General features: G+C 40.8%; 1 protein-coding gene across 4 annotated transcripts in view; it reads right to left on the reverse strand.

Annotated features, from left to right (window-relative positions):
- CARMIL1 (capping protein regulator and myosin 1 linker 1) overlaps positions 1-16,752 on the reverse strand; it is a 304,650-nt gene that overhangs the window by 24,001 nt on the left and 263,897 nt on the right. For all 4 annotated transcript variants that reach the window (XM_043450501.1, XM_043450500.1, XM_043450503.1 and 1 more), the window contains exons 30-31: positions 4,443-4,509; positions 4,022-4,218 (exon numbers count right to left, since the gene is read on the reverse strand). In XM_043450501.1, coding sequence (XP_043306436.1) covers positions 4,022-4,218; positions 4,443-4,509 — 264 coding nt within the window. The remainder of the gene's footprint in view (positions 1-4,021; positions 4,219-4,442; positions 4,510-16,752) is intronic.

Here is a 16,752-nt window from a genome sequence, read left to right on the forward strand (position 1 = left end):
ACACATCAGGCCCAGGTGGCTTCCCAGGAGAGGAACAGAAAATCTATATGACGTGCAAACTCTGCTCCAGAGAACAGGAGAGGAGAAAAAGAAAGGAGAAAGGTCCTCAACAAACTTTATGAAGATAATTGTGATGTAGTGATCTATAACAAGAAATACATACTTTGTCTTCGTCCCCATTTCTGGCAAGACCTCTTACACCCTTGGAATTTCCAAAATACCATAAAGGTATTTTGGTTACGTTAATGAAGTGACTTTGGAACCACCTAAAGATGGGGGTTGATATCCAGGAGACCCAACCACGTGATTAGAGGGTTGAACTTTCAGTCCCAGCCCCTGAACTTTAGGGAGATGAGAAGGTCCGGAAGTTTAATCATTGCCAATGATAGTGATTTAGTCAATTATGACTGAATAATGAAGTCTCCCTTAAAACCCCCAAAGGACAAGGTTGGGAGAGCTCCCAGGTGGGTGAACATGTGGAGATGCAGGGAGTGTGATGTGCTGGAGAGGGTGTGGAAGCGCTGAGCCCCTCCCCTACATCTCTCCCTTAGCCTGCTGTTCTTGAGTTACATCCTTTTATAATAAATGGGTAATTCAGTATGTAATGTGTATGTTAGCTGCTATAACAAATTAATCATACCCAAGAAGGATCATGGGAATCTCTAATTTACATCCCATTAATCAGTATGGGCAACAACTGCCAACTAAGATTGCTCCTGGCCCTGTGGTTCTGTAGGAATTAAGCCATTAGCCACTGTAGTCACTGCCCTTCAACACACCCTGAAAGGAGTTCAGGATGCAGATCAGGAATGAGGCTCTCTGTGATTCGGGAAAATTAGCAGAATAGGACTTCAGACAGTTCAATATTTTCAAGAGAAAATTTTCTGAACCTAATTTCATGCATCTTCCCCTACTTAGAAAAGGACTGAAATCATTAAGATATCTGCACCTCATGACCAGCAGCAACCTTCTACTGCTGCCGACTCCGCCACCTCTGTGAGCAGTTTTCTCAGCTGTCCCCAGGCTACAGTCCTCAGTAAGACTCCAAAGAGAACTGAAACTCACAGGTCTCACACTGTGTCTTCATTTCAGTTGACAGTATCCCTTATAATAAACCAGTAATAGTAAGCAAAATCTCCTCTTGAGTTCTGTGAGCCATTCTAGCAAATTATCTAAGCTAAGGAAGGGAGAATGGAAACCTCCCATGAAATTACATTTGGTCAGTAGTACAGGAGACGACCTGGGACTGGTATCTGAAGTGAGGGTACCCTGGAGCCCTTCACTTGAGGAGTCAGAATTGAATTGAATTGTAGACAGCCAGCTGTGTCCAGAGAGTTGAAGAATTAATCAGTGTAGGAGGAAAAACCCACACATTCAGTATTAGAAATGTTCAAAGTAAAAACAGCCTCTATACTTGGGCTTTGAGAATTCTGATATCCAGAAAAGCCCACTGGGGCATTAGGCATCAAGGACAAGCTCTAGAAAAGCTAAGATTGACTTAGGGTGGGCTGGGGCTACCTAGTCTGTCCAAACAAAACCAAAACAACACTAATATTAAATGACTGCTGCCACTAAATACTGCAACCTTCTCACTCTCCACTGGAAAATGCAGGTGATGGGGCCTCTGTGGCAGCTTCGCAGAGTTGTTCAATGTGAAAGCACTTTGAAAATCGCAAACTCTATGCAACCATTAGACAGTCTATTTTCACTGTGCATCCAAGGGAGAGCAAACTGTGCACACTCACTAAGCCTCTGGGAAGAAGCGAGATCTGTTTCAGACCCAGGACCGTAATCCATTATCCGAGGACACATCCTGTGCTAGCGTCCCTAGGATGGAGCACCCTGGGGTGTGCTGACCCTATAAATCCTAGTTTTCCTGTGGACAAAGTCAAGATATCTCTAGAATAGACCTGAGTACCTTCCTCCACCAAAACTCTGCCATAGCTTTCTTCCCTTCCCTCTTTCTCATTTTTCAAATGAGTCAAAAAAAAACACTCTCTTTCCCGGGGTCACTGACATAAGGGGAAAGTTAAACCTTGTGTCACATATATGTTGTACTGCTAATGACTCTCCACAAGGAGAGAGCCAAAGGAACCATTTATTCCACAACCAAGTAGAATGTGGAGTATGGGGTGTGTCTTTTCCCTATCTGAAAAGGCTTTTCCCTTATTAAAAAAAGAGAGAGTCATTTATTCCTCAAAGAATATCTATGTAAAAGTGTGCTAAGAAGTAAGTTGGAAAAGAAAACAATTCACTAAAATTTCTTTGCTTTTCTGAAACCATGTCAAGTTGTTCAGAATCAAATGATAGAGCAACCAAATATGAGCAGCCTGGATCGGCTATGAGCAAATGCCTGACCACACAGATAACTGGTTGTGACTTTTCTCCACCTACTCCTCCAGTCATCCACCTATCATCCAGTGAGTACTGAATGCCTGCTATGTTCTCAAGTCATGCTAAGTGCTCAACACACAACTAAAGATGATAAACCACACACTTCCTACATGGAGCTTACACACAAGGAGGAGCCCATGCTTAGGAATCACTGTGCAGTGAGGGCTGTAACAGGGTAAAAGCGTCAGGCACTGGGGGGCGGGGGGGGGCGGCGTCCATGGAGGGTTGCTCCGGTTGTGCACTGTGCACAGCCAGCCTGTGAGAACAGCCTCCTGCAGAGCCGTGCACCCTCATCTGTGCGCGAGTACAGAGGTGGAGGCAGGGAGGGCTTCCTGGAAGAAGTCGTGCCTCATTGGAGGTCTGCAGGATGAGCAGTTATCCATCCAGGAGCTAAGGGTGGGGGGATGAGGGAGTGGGGAGAGGGGAAGCCATGACCAAAAGGCTGGATCACTAGAGGCTTGAAACACAGGATGACAGCAAGGGCTACAGGGATGACGAGGAGGAAGGGGAGGAGCAGGTGGGGCTGACGGTGGGGAGATGGTGGTCAGGATCATATCCAGGTTTCTAGCTTGTTCACCGGTGATGCTCCTTCTGGAGCAGGGCAGGTTCATAGAGAAAGGCTTCTAGTTTTGAATTTGTTAAACATGAGTTGTTCTGGGACATTCAAGTTCAGGAGGCAGGTGAATATCTGGAGCTAGAGTTCAGCAGAGGGGGCAGGGGTCAACAACAGGGAGACTGAAGCCGTGGGTTCAGATGGCATCACCCAAATAATACGCTCACAGGCCAGGCAGAGGGAAGCAGCAAAGGCATCACTGGAGAGGTGAACAGAAAAGAGAGTAATGCTCAGAAGCCCCGAAGGATGGAGCTTTCTGGGTCAAGTAACTGCTGAGATGTCAAGCATGCTGAGAGCTGCCAAGTGTCCACAGGGTTAGGTCAAGAGTGACCTTTAGCAGGGCAGTTTCAGAGTGGAGAGGTACAGAATGCAGACTTTGGTGGGTTGTAGAGTGATGGCAAGGTGAGGAAGAAATGCCATAGGCACAGACCAATTTTTCCAAGGAGTCTGACTGCAAAGGAGAGGAAAGACTAACCAGAGAGCCATGGAGTCAATTGCATTAAGCCTCATTAGCACAAACAATTCCATCCTCCCCTGAGTAAAGAGCAGGGTGTTAGACACACCACTCGCATGGTCCTCCCGGTAAGGTGTCTTCTCCACCTCCCAGTTTGTGGGTTATCAAAAGCCAGAGGGCCAGAGCAGGTCAGAACATGGAGGTGGGGGAGTATACGGGGGCCCTCCAAAATCAAATGCAAGCAACTTTTAATCACAAATCAATTCTTTGGTACTTATTTTCCATCTTTTCATACCCATACACTATACAACTATAGAGTAGCCTGTTTGATATTTTCGTAAAGATTTCAAGGGGGCAACTTTGTTCCAAAAGGTTGAAAACTTTCCAGCGTTCTCTTTTCTGAAAATGTTGAGCACCAAGTGAGATATTTTGTGTGAATCTCACACATACGTAGAGGTTCTAATCTCCTTAACTACAAGCTTTCACATATACAAGGCACTTTTATAAGATTCTGCAGTTTTCCTTGGAGGAGGCCAGTGAGGGGCTACCAGCCCACCTACCGCTGGGTGCGTGGACTGCTGCTTCTTAGCCCGCTTTGGTCTTAACTTGGTAAAGTGCTCCAGCTTCCTTCCTTCCTCGGAGGGCAAGTCAGAGATAAATCCTGAGCTCCGCTTCTCTTGTCGGATGGATGGAAAAGGCGGGTCTTCGATATGAATGGGCACTTCTTCTAGGGCTTTATCTAGATCAAATTCCATTTCTAAAAGAAAGCAAAGCCCCAGGCTGAAAATTACTGCATGAAGATGGATAAAAATTTGCTAAAAGTAATTTTAAGTCTATTAGGGAAGAGCAAACACCCATTCACAAATCACTTAACCCTCTTAACTTACAGCATCCCTGAAAAGTATCCTTGAAGTGGTCCAAGGTCCTTGCTGAGGGTGTTTCATAGTTATAAGAAAACGACTGACAAAACGGAATACTCACCAAAAGCCCTGGAAACAGGCCGCAACATTCGGCTGTGGATAGTCTTCCTTTTGGATTTAGGAGTCATCTACCAATAAAATAAAGAAAGTACTTAGTTTTCCCAGAAAACTTGACCTCCAAACTTAAGAAATATCTGGCAGGTATAGGGCGGGGTAGTAATATTAGGGACCAATTGTTTTAAGCTCAGTATTTTATTTTTTTAGAGGATGGCTAGTGACCTCTGACAGCCTGACTACAAAGACTAAGCTGAGACATTTCTAAATGTTTGTCATTTTCTCAAATGATATACAGTCCACTTCTTCTTTCCCCCAGGCCTAATCAGTTAAATTCTATTTTTATCGCTGAAAAGAACAATGAACAGTATAAATTTAACTCCCAGCTTCACATGAGGATGTTAAAACGGATACAATGAATAAGAAGGAAAGACTGTAAAAATCAGTTGCTAAAAATTGAAAGCATGACCGTTCACTGTTCATTATCACAGCAATGGCAATGTGAGCAACACCAGACTCTGTCATTTTAATGATTTAAGTTATGTAACTGCTTTGGTTCACATTTCTACCGCAAAAATTTTGATCTTTATATTATGGGTAAAGACCATAAAAACCAAAGAAAGTTGCCATGTCTGTATCTGCTGTCACTTCTCATCTTTGATCCTGCTTGCTCTTTAAGAGAGAGAGACAAAAACCCAAACCATGGCTGAAATTTCTTAAGAGCATTTTTTCCAGCGTGGGTGTCAGCTGTTGATTGTGTAAAGTCAAATCCAAGGAAGACCTCAGCATCTCCCTCAACAGAATCATTCCTGTCACAGCTGGAAGGGACCTCGGTCATCACCTCCACAAACAAATTCTAATGAAGAAACTGCGTCACAGAGATGATAAAGACCACCGTTCAAGGAACAGGAGCAGGGCCCAGGACAGAGCCAGTTATAAAAGTCAGCCCAGCATCCCTCCTACCTCACCACTTGTTAATAGTATACAGATGGATGGCTTTTAGGAATGTTACATGTTTGATACTAGAAACTAGTATTGGTGAAAACTGAGAGATAACAAACAACTTAGTTTGTAGACTTTCATTTCACTTAGCAGGCTGTCATCTAAAGCTTTCTCAAAAAAAAAAAAAAATCCACAAGGTTGATAACCTTTCTTCAGTTCAAAGAATAAATTTTCTTGATGATCTTTACAGCAAAGAGCTTTACAGTTTTGATGATTCTATGCCAGTTTTAATAATAAAACTTATGCTACTACTTATTGAGAGAAAACGGAGATTAGAAAATGATGAGCAATAGAATTTAAATCTAGACTGGTCTTCCTGAAATACACAATGAAACTAGCTGATTTGGTTCTTTCAAGGTTTTTTTTTTTCCCCCTCCTTTTTTAAAGGCAGATAATCAGAAGAATATCTTTTTATAAAGCATCAGGCTTTATAAGTTCAATAGAAACACATCCAGTTTCAAGGTAGTTCTCCCCAAAACTGGCCTCGCAGTGAGCTGAAGGCAGCCTCAAAACTAGTCTATTCTTAAGTGAAATCTCTAAAAATAATTTTGAAGGAGACACAAACTATCAAAATACATGCTGTGTTTAGTCATGAAAACTTCTTTAGTATTCTATCCACTTTGTGTACAACCTTGATAGGCAGAAGGATCAAGAAGTAGATTGGGATATAATTTCCAGCCAATTCACTTACATAGTCACAGATAAATAGGAAAGTACTTTAAATATGCATAGCATGGAGATGTCTTCCAATATTTTTCTCTGACTCTGGATTAGATTTATAAGCGAGTTTGTGGGCAAAAATAATCTGGGTCAAGTTTCCCCATTTAGCTTTTATAATGAATACCAAATACACGCAAAACATAATAATAACATTTCAAATATATCATAATTTTTAAATATATAAAAAAATATGGAATTACATATAAGAATACATATATATAATAGATAGCAAAGATAGACAAACTCATTTACAAACTGACGCCGAACTATAAATGGTCATTCAACTCAATCTAATTTTATAGACATATTGAGAACATACAAAATCATCATTAGGATTTCTGATAGTTGACATTAATCAAAGGAACCAGTTTGCCTTTCTTGGTCTAGCTTTGCAATACCTCAAAACCTAGTCTATGAAATTTGAATATCAGAAGCATGCATTCTAATGCATTTTCATTGCTTTATTTCATATGCTCTTTACAAGAGAATATAACTTCCATTGCATTTCGCATAAAACTCTTTATATTTGACACATATGTGAGTTCTAAGTTTCTGCCATGTTTGGACAAGGCTGATGGCCTTTTGCTAAAATGTGTAGGGCTTGCAATCAAGCTGGTTTCTACAATCGGTGTTAAGAATACAACCTGATTTTATACATTTCTTCTGATGGATGAACTCTTACCATCTCCTTCTTTCATGAGAAAGAATAAATATGGGTTTAAGTATAACAAGAAAAAAAGGAAATTTATTTCTACATATTTTTCTTTCTTTTCTTTGTAACTGTTTCTTCCTTAACAGTTTAATGGACAATATGGACTTGCTGAATCTTACTGGCTTATTCCTATGGTTCTACTACATATAAACTAAAACAAGAGGAATGTAAGAATGAGCTACAATTATCCACCAAAGTGTACATTTAGGAACACATATTGCATGTTTCTCCAGAAACATGGTTTCTATGCACCCTTGCCTCCTCCTCCTCACACCTGTTGGTTAGATGAATTGAATCCTGGGGTAAAAAGAAAAACTGGTTTTACCATCCAGATTTACATTTACTCACTTCCATTTTTGGACCAAAATAAAAGGGCTACTTTTCTCAGACTATTTCTTAGTCCTCATTTACCCTTCCTGGACATTTATCAGTGCCTAAGTATTGTCTGATCAGAGAAATCACAAAGTGCCCAACAAATAAAGGGGATCAACAGTGAAAGCGGAAGAGGTACATATGCCAAATAGATCCTTCACAAATCAATGTATGATTAACACGGCCAACTATTACTTCAGGCCCAAACAAAATTACTTTGTCTTTAAAAGTGAATTTTAAGAGTAATAAGCAATTTTCAACATTTACATCCACGGGAAATATGAGGAACAATATGTTAAACCCTTTCAATGTAATTTAGAAGGAAGACTAAACATAGACTTATTCTGACAGCGTAAATATCAATAAATCCCCATCATGGCAGACAGTGAATGAAATGAATGGCTCTATTCTCAAAGCATCTAAAAAAACAGCACAATACCTATACTGCTTGGAAATCTTACTCATTTGATCCAATTTTTATAATGGATTTATACCTATTCTCCATGTAATTCAATACCCACTTTTACTATACGTTAAGGATTACTGTTAGAACCTTATAAACACCACCACATATTTTTCCTGTTAAACTCATATTTAACACATAATTCTTAGACATACTAATTTTCTTTAATGAGAGTTAAATTGTCTCTATCACCAGAAAAATAGGATGGAGTAGTTTCTGTGTTTATTTTACCAAGTTTGGGCAAAGAATTAAAAAAAAAAACACTCTCACTCCAAGCTCAAGAATCCTTAATTACTTCTCTTTACCTTGAGGTTAAAAAGAAAATTTTTAAATAAAAAAAATTTAAAAAAAAAATGAAAAAAAAAAAAGAAAATTTTTAAAAGTTGTAAAGTAGATCAGTAAAATTTTTCTGTCACAAGAAGGTATCATGATGCCAATTTTCTATGAATCTGGGAAACAAGTAATATGACAAGAATTAGAAATTTAAACCCTAGAAGTCTAAGTACTCATGATTTATTTTTTTTAAAACATGAATGGAATAAGCACTTTTCTCCTTTTCAATGTTCATACCCTCTTCATCAACACTCTGCTTGCTTTCAGGCACATCCCTGAGAGTATTTTTAAATTCACTGCCTGTTTTGCTAAAGCTGAACCGTCTTGTAAAATCCAGTCTGCTCTCTAAATCGCTGCCTGTTTTATTCCGGATCCGCAGATGGATGACGACACTACAGTCTCCTGGGAGATCAGCCAGGCGGCACGGAAGCAAGGGGAGCACAGGCATGTAAACTAACAGAACCAGAAGCTGCAGAGCCGCCAACAAGTACTTACGCTTTTACAGCAGAGAGTCTCCATGCAGCAAAAAGAAAGGGAAAAAAAATATACATGAATGGAAGAGAGATACAGCAGCAGCATTACAAGGAAGGGGGAGGGAGAGACACCATACACAAACAGAAAAGCTACATAAAAAGCCTTCATAGCAAAGGAATGCGGCAAGAATGAAGCCAAACTATCATTAGCATAAGGCTAGCTTTTCATAAGCATAGCTCTTCATAAGCATAATTACAGCTTGAAAACTGCAGAAAACTCTTAGAGATATTACCTCTTGCTAAGTGCGTGCAAAATGCCATCTACCAACCCTGTAAGGTATTAATCCCATTTGGGAAATGGAGACATCATGTCTCCAAAGGCATATGGTGGACAGAATGCTGGATGAACATTAGCAAATGCCATGCAGGGTTTGGTTCTTAAGCCACAGGGCTGGTCCCAGCAACAAGGTGTGGAGAGTGTGCCCACCAGTACGTGAAAACCTCCCTTCTTGGGGGTTTTGATTATATCCTGCCCACTCTGAGGCAGCAGCTTTGAGTTCTCTCTCCCCCTCAGTCACCAAAGCATTTTAGGCAAGAATCTGATGCCAGGGTCTCACACAGTTACCTAAGTGTCATTAACATTGATAGTACCTCATACCTTAGTGTGAATTTAGGTCACTTTACATTTCACATTAAATCTCTCAAATAATTTTAAAACCTCATTGATCATCATTAATAACAGTCATTAGGGCATCTTAGCATTCTGAAATTTTATAAAAGAAGTTTTAAAAACATAAAAAAATCCAAAAAGCCCTGTTGCAGCATGTCAGGCTTTATGAAAACAACCTATGAAGATGGGAGAAATCTTTTCCAAATTTCCTGAAAACACACCTAGTCAGTCCATCAACCTAGGGCTCACTTTTTCCCTTCAAGTTCATTATTCTGTGTTTGTCAGTTGTTTTCAACATGCAGCTGGATGAAAATACAGGACTCCTGAACTTGCAAATGCAAACAGGTGGGTGGTGCACAAAAAGCTTCCCATAACCATCACCACCATTTTTCTTATCATCATCACTATTATTTGTTTATCAGAAAGGCTTCCATCAGCAAGATCCCAAAAAAGTCTCAATCCTCAGACTTCTAATTTCATATTTTGTTAGGCAGCATTCTTCAAATATACCTACCTCATTTTATGATACCTTAAATTAGATTGAAAACATCCTTGCTGAATGAAAGGAGAAAAGGTAAAAATGTACTTTCAAATATTCCTGAATTGCCCAAAATAAAGACTCTTGCCCCTGTCTTAACTATACATCCCCTCAAAAGCTTCCTAACAGGCGTGACACTGGATACATACAGTGCAAGAGTTGTAGCTGATGGTTAAGCCCCACAGGTAATTTTAGACTTCCTCTGTGTGAAAGGTTAATTCAACACGACAAGTGCTCTGTCCCAATTATCCCCCTAAAGATCATTATAAGTGAAGGTGAGGAACCTTTCAATTGGTTCAACTTCTAAAATGACAGGCAAGCAAAAAAATGTTTCTGTGAAGAAGGAAACCATAGCAACAGACATGTCAGCTTTTCAAAGGAATAAAAATCATCAGTTTTCCACTCCTCCTGCAGAGCTTTCGGAGCTCGTTTACCTGTACTGACTTCAGTGTCTCCCCATCAGGGCAAGGGGAAGACTAGTGAGTAGAGAGAAGTCACCCTGCCCAAGAGCGCATCTCATGTTCAAGGTGTCGTCATCCAAGAACTGAACTCCAATTATGGAGCTTTGATGGCCAGAGTGGAACTTTGGCCAAGGTTTTGGCAAATGCAGAACTCATTTTCTAGTTTGTGAAATAAACAGTTGTGAAGATTAAATAAGATAGTGAATATAAAATGTTCAGCACATAGCCTGGCATGTAAGTGCCAGTCAATGCCCCCCCCAGGCTTCAGTAACTGGCAGAGATTATGAATGTTAGTAACATGTTTTCATTCTTCTATTCCCAAGGAGAAAAACTGAGGGGAGAGGGAGCACTCCTAAGCACTAGACTTATAACAGCAAAAGCTGGGAACAATCTAAATGCCTGTTAAACAAGCAAATGAAAACCATTTTCATGACACTGACTTTCTGCAAGAATTCAGGCCAATTGTCCCACAGACTCTCCCACATTCAATATTTATCTGGTTGTTCCCCATAATTAGATTCAGGTAGATGATTTTTTTTTTTTTTTAAACACAAATGCCAGATGAATGATCCTGTGAATGACTGAATGACAACAGGTGGTATCCAGGTCAAGTTGTTCCTTTGTTAGTGACACTAAATTTGATCACTTCAGTAGGGCAGGAACCTCCCGACTCTTCCACTGTAAAGGTACCTTGTCCCTTGGTATTTTGTAAAGGTACTTTGTCTCTTGATGATTAATATTAATTCTACAAGGTGATACTTTCAATTTATGCGGATGAGCCCATTTGTAAACCCCACTGACAATCCTGGCCTGAACGAATGAATTACAAAGGGAGCTATAAAATGGTCACTTTCTACTTTTAACATTATTCCTACATTTTAGGTGCCATTCCTCTGTAAGGATCAAATTTCCCTTTTCTAAATCCTCTGTACCATCTTCTCTTTTTCTTAGTATTACTATACACTTAAGCGTTTTGGTTTTTTTTTTTAATTAATTCAAAGTATCCTAAACTATTACTGTCATTATTTTTGTTGCAGGGAGTATCCCAGCAGAAGCCATTTTGATCTGGATTTTGTATCCTTTGCAATGATTTGGGTTTAGAGCCAATCCTTGTTTTTTGATTCAAGATAGCCTAGTGTCATAGCCTTGTGCTTTCCTATGCACTTTAAAAATGGATAAGGGTAATCCCTGTTTGATGAACTAGATTATAATAATTAAATATTTCCTACCAGATTGTCAGATGCATCAATGTTCAGGGGAATCCAAACTCAGTCATTATTAATATATACCCTCAAATATCTAACCAAACAGTATCATCACATCTGTGGTTTAAAAAGCAATTTTTATGCAAGTCTACTTGTTAAAGTTTGAGGCGGTATAAATCTTACTGAGAAAATGAGATACCTAATCCTTCCTATGATGACTGCTGGAGAGCAACAATCTTTAATATCTAGGAAGAGTAGGTATACAGAAGCCATAACTCTGAGAGAACTGCAATAAATCAATGGACAAAAGGAGGAAGGATGTGTAGAGATTTACTGAGGCGCCACATTTCCTACTGAACGTGGTATTAAATCCAGCTATTCACATCACACTCATTAACTTTTATATCCCGAATTTCATTTCATATAAAAGTTAAAACGGCCTCATGATGTTAAAAACAATTCGGGGAGCTGTACTGATGAGAAACTGCTGTGAAGATGACAGTCAAGTACTATTTTTAAATGAACATGGTTCATTTCCTTATTTTCTAGATCTGCACAATTTTTTTTTCAATATAAGAAAATTAAATCTTTATCTTTTGTCATGTTTTCTCCTGGAAATAGGAAACACCTCACTTTTTATTCATTTAACTAATCTTACAACTGACGGGAAAGTGAAATTTCACACTTGAATGTTTTCTTTAGAAAATGGATATAATTTAATACATTTTTCTTAAGAGTAGGCCAAAGAATGAAACCACCTGGTACCAATTTGAAGCAAATCTCTTACCTGGAGACCAAGTGTTAGCGCTGATGGGCACAGAAGCACAATGCTTATTAACACAAGCATCTGGTACGTGCCCCTTGTAGCATTATAATAAGAGAGAAAGTGGGAAAGTATCTTAAGTACTTAATTGCACCCATTAACCATAATGTTATTCCAATAGTCATAAAAAGCTGAATAATATTTTCAAATAATCTTTATTATAAAAGAATAAACTATGGGGGAAAATCCCACTGAGTATTAGACTTAAAAGAGATATTTTAAGTTTAGATTTTTGGAAAATCCACATCATAATGGAAGGCAAGAATGAGGAAGACAGGAGAAAAATGCTCTCCTTCAGAATGGATACAGCTCAGTGACATCATGATAATCAAAATAAGCTTAAAATGCTTAATGTAATGCATCTGCTCTGTACACAGAACATCAGCTCCAGGCAGATGACAAAAATAGTTAACACCAAGTCCAACCACCACAAACCAGATTAAAACCTACAACTATTTGCCTTACTGCTTTAAAAAACCTGAGTCAGGTAAACTCCAGTAGCACCAGGTAAAAAGAATGGATGGTGACTTTAGAGGAGGATCTCAGACCCTGAAAAGATTCCGACTAGAGGGCTGTAGTAATCAATCAGTAATCAGGAGGTCTGGTTCTCACTGGATCTCATGGATGGACGGATGAATAGAAGGAAGGAAACTCTTAACCCTTCGAATTTAAACAGACCTTCAGATAAAGAAGACTTATTACCACTCAAACTCTGAAAAATCTGTTCTGGCTTAGAACATGCTCAGTTTAACGCCTTTGATTACCATCCCTTCTGAATGGATTCTCGAAGTAACACTTTCTAAATTACAGATCCATTATTTTGAAATGCAGTCATATATGGAGCATGGAAGTTAAATTCTTGGTCTCATTTCCAAGTGTGGTTTTCAATATGAAGTGCAGAGTGATTTTCTTCAGAGCACACACAGACATATATATATTTAAACCACATACTTTATATTTTTATTTCACTAAAGAATAGGCTTGTGATAAAGGTTTCCCCTCAGTCCTGAGATGAGAAATCCTTCATATCAAATTCCAGCAGTGACAGTGGTTTCCCCTGAGGTACGTCTAGGGAAACTGAGAACTTGGATAGGGCTTCCCTGATAGCTCAGTTGATAAAGAATTCGCCTGCAATGCAGGAGACCCAGGTTCAATTTCTGGATCAGGAAGATCCGCTGGAGAAGGGAATGGCTCCCCACTCCAGTATTCTTGGGCTTTCCCTGTGGCTCAGCTGGTAAAGAATCCACCTGCAACACGAGAGACCTGGGTTTGATCCCTGGATCGAGAGATCCCCTGCAGAAGGGAAAGGCTACCCCACTCTGGTATTCTGGCCTGGAGAATTCCATGGACTATTCATGGGGCCGCGAAGAGCTGGACATGACTGAGTGACTTTCACTTTTCACTTTCCTCTCTGAATTTCCACACATGAGCTAAAGAATGAAGATTAACTCATGCCAACTCCAATTAGTGTTTCTAAACTATCACTAGCATAATTAACAGATTTAGATTAAATCACTGAGGCTCTCGAGTCTAGCCAACTTCTACTTAGATAATCCAAAATCTGAGGCTGAGTTCTGTGCTCCTTTTCCTTCCTTACCCACCTTAGACTTTAAGTCACTTCTGTCATTCCCAGATTTCAGCCTGAGACGTTCCATCCCACTCATTCCCTCCTTAGCAAGCCTTGATTTTCAGGAGGTATTTGGCTAACCCTCCAATTTTCCTAGTCAAGACGGAAAACTGTCCACTTGAAAGTTAAGGCCAGTAGCATGGTCTGAGTAGGCAGCACTGAATTGATGGTGATCATGTGTGTTCTCTATATGCCGCTTCCAGAAGCAGAAGCCCTCTTTTCGTTTTGCTGCTTGTTCCCATCAGTTCAGACACCTACAACTCTAGTCATTGCTTGCCCTAGTGCTTGAAGAGGTGTGGATTTGCTACCATAGACTAGAATCTCTCCCAGTTCACTAAGAGGAAAAGTAAAACCCTGGAAGGACAGGCTCGCCTGCAGTCAGAGACACCAAACACCGAACTCCCTCTTGGTGCAAACCCTCCATGAAAAGGCTCTTCCCCAACACAACCCTCCCTGGACCTTTCCTTCTAGTGACCTGGTCTATCCCGAAGACCAGGGATACAGCAGAGAGGGTGAGGGCTTGGAAACTGGATCATTTGGAGTTGAGCCCTCCATTGTGACCACCCTTAAACCAGGAGGATAATACGAGGCAAGTGTAATAATGTCTCTAAGCTCTGGGATTCTCATCTGAAAAATGGGTTAAAACAGTTAACGGGATGTGGCTGCCAGGACAAAGCACAGTGCATTACAGAGTAGGTACATGATTTTCTCCTCGTTTTCCTATAGTTTTCAGAGAGCTCAGATCCCTGACACAACCTATAACGTTCTCATTGACAGAACCTCAGTGGTTCTGTTCTGTTTTAGATAGACAGTGGACATACAACTGAGATGACCAATAGCCAGATGAATATACAAGTCTGTAGCTCACGGTAAACTGAGGTAAATGTCATGAATGTAGGAGAAGAAAAGTGCTTACAGAGCTGAAGGGGCAGCGATCAGCTGAGGGACAGTGTCTGGTGAGTGCCTCTGTGCCAGGCCTGCGCCTGGCTCACCCACCAACTCAGCCCTGGCTACGGAGGCCCAGAGACGCCTCTAGGACTCCCTAAGTGGACGTCTCAGCCAGGGCCTTGCAGGCGCTTCATCCTCAACACGATCAAAACAGAACTCACTAATGTCTTTTCCGCCAAAATCTGCCCTTTCTCCCACACTCCTCACCTTCAGTATTACCTTAAAAATACATACACAATATATAAACAAGTAAACCCTTAGCGAGCTCCATAAGGCTCTTCACAATATGGCTTCCAGCCGCCTCGCCTCTCCACCACCCTTTATTCCCATCGTACCATAATCCCACAATGGTTCCTCAAATCGTGATGCTGTCTCCTCACTCCGAGCCTCTGTGCGTGTTCTCGCTGCTAAATTTACTTACTCATTTTCCTCCCAGCCAACTTCTCCTTCAAATACCATCTCTTATTATATCATCAGTTACTAAGGGTCTATTATGTGCCAAGCATGATGCTTAGAAATTCCTCCTGGAAACTTTCCTTGACAACACCCCTCCCCCAGGCTGGGCGGGACACCCCTTCTCTGTGCTTCCATAGCAACCTGCACATCCCTATCAGAGCCCTTTCCCACCATATCTCACATTTCACAGTATTAATGGAAAGCCACCTCAATCCTGGAGAAGGAAATGGCAACCCACTCCAATACTCTTGCCTGGAAACCCCCATGGATGGAGGAGCCTGGGAGGCTACAGTCCATGGGGTGGCCAAGAGTCGGACAGGAGGGAGCGATTTCACTTCACCTCAATCCAAAAGGGAGAGGAGGCTCATGCAGAACAGCAAGTTGTTTTTGTAGTTGTTTTGCTTTTATTTCTTGGCTGTAGCAGCATGTGGGATCTTAGTTCCCCGACCAGAGACTGAACCTGTGCCCCCTGCAATGGAAGCATGGATTCTTAATCACTGGACCACCAGGGAGGCTGCATGTGTTTAATGAGTAAACTTGGATAAAGAAGGGAGGAAATGAAGCCAGAATTAAGGCTGAATCCCACAACCTATACTTCTTTAGGCTCCGAACCCTTTTAAATACATCAATGCACCCTGGGCTCTGAGCCTCTCAACTTACAGAACAAAAGGCAGGCACAAGTCATAGCAGAATTCACCGTGTCTATGCGACACAGCAAACTAACAGCTCCGGGTGTTCACTCCTCTTGACAAAGCCCTGCAATTTCTTCTGCATAGATGTGCAACAAGGCAGCAGGGGATGAAATTGAACAGTGCCAGTAACAGTGGTACAGATGGCATAAAGAGCACATAAGGTAGTGAGTTTTATAGGGATATTTATTAAAGCTGCCCTTCATGAAAGTCACTGACATGATCCGGAAGCACCACAGTGAAAGCAATGCTGCAAGACCCAAAATAATAGGCAACAAAGGGGCTGAGTCTACAGAGACCCTCCAGGACACCACACCTGTATCTCTGTGCAGGCCCTTCTAGACTCAGTCCTAAAGGAGTGAGATCCAGAATGTGCTTCTGGCGTTTCCTCAAAGCGTTGTCAAAAAAAAAAAAAATCTACTAGAAACTTTATGGAACATATATTTTAGCTGGATTATACAGATAGCTCAGTTGAGAAAGAATCTGCCTGCAATGGCAGGAGACCCAGGTTCAGTTCCTGGGTTGGGAAGATCCCCTGGAAAAGGAAATGGCAACCCACTCCGGCATTCTTGCCTGGAGAATCTCATGGACAGAGGAGCCTGGCGGGCTACAGTTCATGGGGTCACAAGAGTTGGACACAACTTAGCGACTAAACCACCACCCCCACTACCACAGATGGTATCACAGTGCTGAAATTTAAAATCTGGAAATTAAGAGGTTTTCATACATTGCTTTCTATAAGTTAAAAAGCTAAACCTCCATTTCCCCAAAGTGGTATCACTATGAAAAGGACATTACAGAATAAAGTAAAATCATAAAAGGAAA

The sequence above is a fragment of the Cervus canadensis genome, chromosome 28 (genome assembly GCF_019320065.1).
Source record: "Cervus canadensis isolate Bull #8, Minnesota chromosome 28, ASM1932006v1, whole genome shotgun sequence".
NCBI classification, from domain to species: Eukaryota; Metazoa; Chordata; class Mammalia; order Artiodactyla; family Cervidae; genus Cervus; species Cervus canadensis.